Source organism: Portunus trituberculatus, chromosome 10 (assembly GCF_017591435.1).
Source record: "Portunus trituberculatus isolate SZX2019 chromosome 10, ASM1759143v1, whole genome shotgun sequence".
In the NCBI taxonomy this organism is placed as follows: Eukaryota; Metazoa; Arthropoda; class Malacostraca; order Decapoda; family Portunidae; genus Portunus; species Portunus trituberculatus.
In genome coordinates, this window is record NC_059264.1 from 5,849,083 (window position 1) to 5,851,895 (window position 2,813).

Here is a 2,813-nt window from a genome sequence, read left to right on the forward strand (position 1 = left end):
TCCTTCCACAAGAGTCTGTCGGTCCAACTACTTGACGTCACCCTTCCAAATCATCTTGAGATGATGTTTTTCAAGATATGGGCTCAACACCAGACCGTCTTGCTGTGTGTGTGTTACCGTCCACAGTGGCACGGTAATGAGCCCATTGCATTCCTCCAATCTCACCTCGATGAGCTGCTGCAACAACACACTTGTAACCACGTCGTCATTGTTGGTGACATGAACCAACACTTGGTTGCAAGATCTTTTGAGGAACTCCTCACAGTACATGGTCTCTCCAATTATGTTGATTTTCCCACTCATACTTCTGGCTCATCTCTAGATCCTGTCGTTAGCGATCTACCAGACAGTGTTGTCACCTGCACTCCACTCAGTGCTGTGGGATCATCAGATCATGTGGCTGTCCTGAGCGTAATCCAGGTTGCACCTCAGAGGGATGATGCTGTGACACGCACCAACTGGTTGTGGGGAAAAGCAGACTGGAAAGGTCTCTGCAACACCTTACAACAAACGCCCTGGAGCAGCATCCTCGTAGGAGACATCAATAATCAAGTACACACTTTTACACGTACTCTGCTCAAGTACCAAGAAAGGTATGTTCCTGCCATTCCTACACTGTTAAGCCCCTTGACCAGCCCTGGTTTGGTTACCAGTGTAGAGTGGCAGCTGATGAAAAGAGTCGCGCTTGAAACTGTATTCACGCCATGCTACCCAATTTAATAAGGAGCGCTACAAGCACGCTTGTGCAGCCATGCGACAAGTACAACAGTGGGCTCAACGACGCTGGCAAGAAGACCTTAAGACCAAACTCAGCGGTCGTTCAGTGGGTAGTAAGACCTGGTGGACCACACTTAAGCAGCAGCAAGGCCTGACATCAGATGATGATGTTCCACCACTACACAAGTCCGATGGTACAGTGGCCACCAAAAATAAGGACAAAGCTGAAGTACTTGCATCTTTTTTCTCCAACAAGATGTCAGTACCTGATCCTGAGCGCCCTCCTCCATTTGTGCCAGCCCTCACAAATGCGAAACTTTCCACCATTACCATCACTATTGAGGAAGTACGGCAACGTCTGTCACAAGTTGACACTAACAAGGCCTTAGGCCCAGACAACATAAGCCCTCATATCCTTAAGCACTGTGCCTCTCAGCTGGCTACACCCCTCACCGCCATTTTTCAGCACTGCATCACCACTGGAGTGTGGCCCACCCTCTGGAAGGGTGCCAGAGTGGTGGCAATACACAAAAAGGGCAAGAGGACTGATCCCAAGAACTATAGACCTATCTCCCTTCTCTCAGTTCCTGGTAAAATACTTGAAGCCATTATAGCAAACAAAATATCTTGCTTTCTCGGCTCACATCATCTACTTAATACCAAACAATTTGGTTTCAGAAATAACAGGTCAGCAGCAGACCTGTTACTTCAATTATCCACCACCTGGCATAAGTCCCTAGACCAGGGAAAAGACACCTTTATCATTGCTCTCGACATTGCGGGAGCATTCGACAGGGTGTGGCATCACGGCCTAATCACCAAACTGAACAGCTTGGGTATCCACGGGCATCTGCTCCTCTTGCTGCAAGACTACCTGCGAGGCAGATACCTCAGAGTGGTGATGAATGGACAAACATCAGACCAACATCCTATCTCTGCCAGCGTCCCACAGGGTAGTGTTCTCGGCCCTCTCCTCTGGAATGCATTTTTTAATGACCTGCTCCAGCTCATTCCAGAGGCACATGCATACGCCGATGACTGTACCCTGACATTCCCTTGCGACAGCGGTGATCACTGTGCGACTGTCGCACACATCAACCAGGTACTGCAAACCATAGTTTCATGGGGGCATCGATGGCAAGTGGAACTTGCTCCTGACAAGACACAGGTGATGCTGGTTTCCGACGACACTCCCCTGACACACCCACCATCTTACTTGATGGAAGGGCGTTACCCCTGCAGGCTTCCATCTCCATACTTGGTGTGGAAATGAACAGTGCCCTGACCTTCACTGGACACGTCAGGACTATAGCCAAGAAAGCCGCATGGAAACTTAGCTGCATCCGGCGCGTCTCACATCTCCTCGACTCCCAGGGAATCTCCACCCTATATGCAGCTCAAGTCCGCCCCTTATGGAGTATGCCCTCTCACCTGGTTGTCCTGCCCCCCCTCATACTTAAGCCTTCTAGACAAGATCCAGCATCGAGCACAACGCCTGATACGTCTAAAGGCCCCGCCAGACCAGCCGTCCCCTACCATGCAGCCTCTTCAGCAGCGTCGTGATGTGGCAGGGTTGTGTGTCATCTACAAGACACATAAGCAAGGCGCCCCGCACCTGACTGCACTCCGCCAGCCCTGGGCACAGCCACATGGCCACACCACCAGAGCTGCCACATCCAGGGTTCACCAACTCGTCGTCCCTTTTGCTAGGACGGAGACCTTCCTTCGCTCCTTCCTTCCACGTTATACGCGAATGTGGAACCATCTGGTTATGCAGACACAGCTTCACTACACCACCTCCCTACACACCTTTAAGTCTGCTGCCAATGCATGGATTAAACAACCATAGCATGTAAATAGCACATGTACTGTACGTGTCTGTATAATTGGTAATTTAGTTTTGCATATTTTAGTTGTTCCGTGTATTTAATTCCATGTCAAAGATAGTTCTCAGCAACCCTACTGAAGCTCTTGACTCACCAATGTATAAAAATATATGTAAAGCTGGCTCACAAATAAAAAATACCTCAAAAAAAAAAAAAAAACGAGGGAGATTCTCTCTCTCTCTCTCTCTCTCTCTCTCTCTCTCTCTCTCT

General features: G+C 49.3%; 1 protein-coding gene across 1 annotated transcript; it reads left to right on the forward strand.

Moving 5' to 3' along the window:
• The first annotated feature begins 2,107 nt into the window (after window positions 1-2,107).
• On the forward strand, window positions 2,108-2,566 carry LOC123501853. Its single transcript, XM_045250891.1, has one exon. The coding sequence runs from the start codon at window positions 2,108-2,110 to the stop codon at window positions 2,564-2,566; it is 459 nt and encodes a 152-aa protein (XP_045106826.1).
• Window positions 2,567-2,813: the final 247 nt, after the last annotated feature.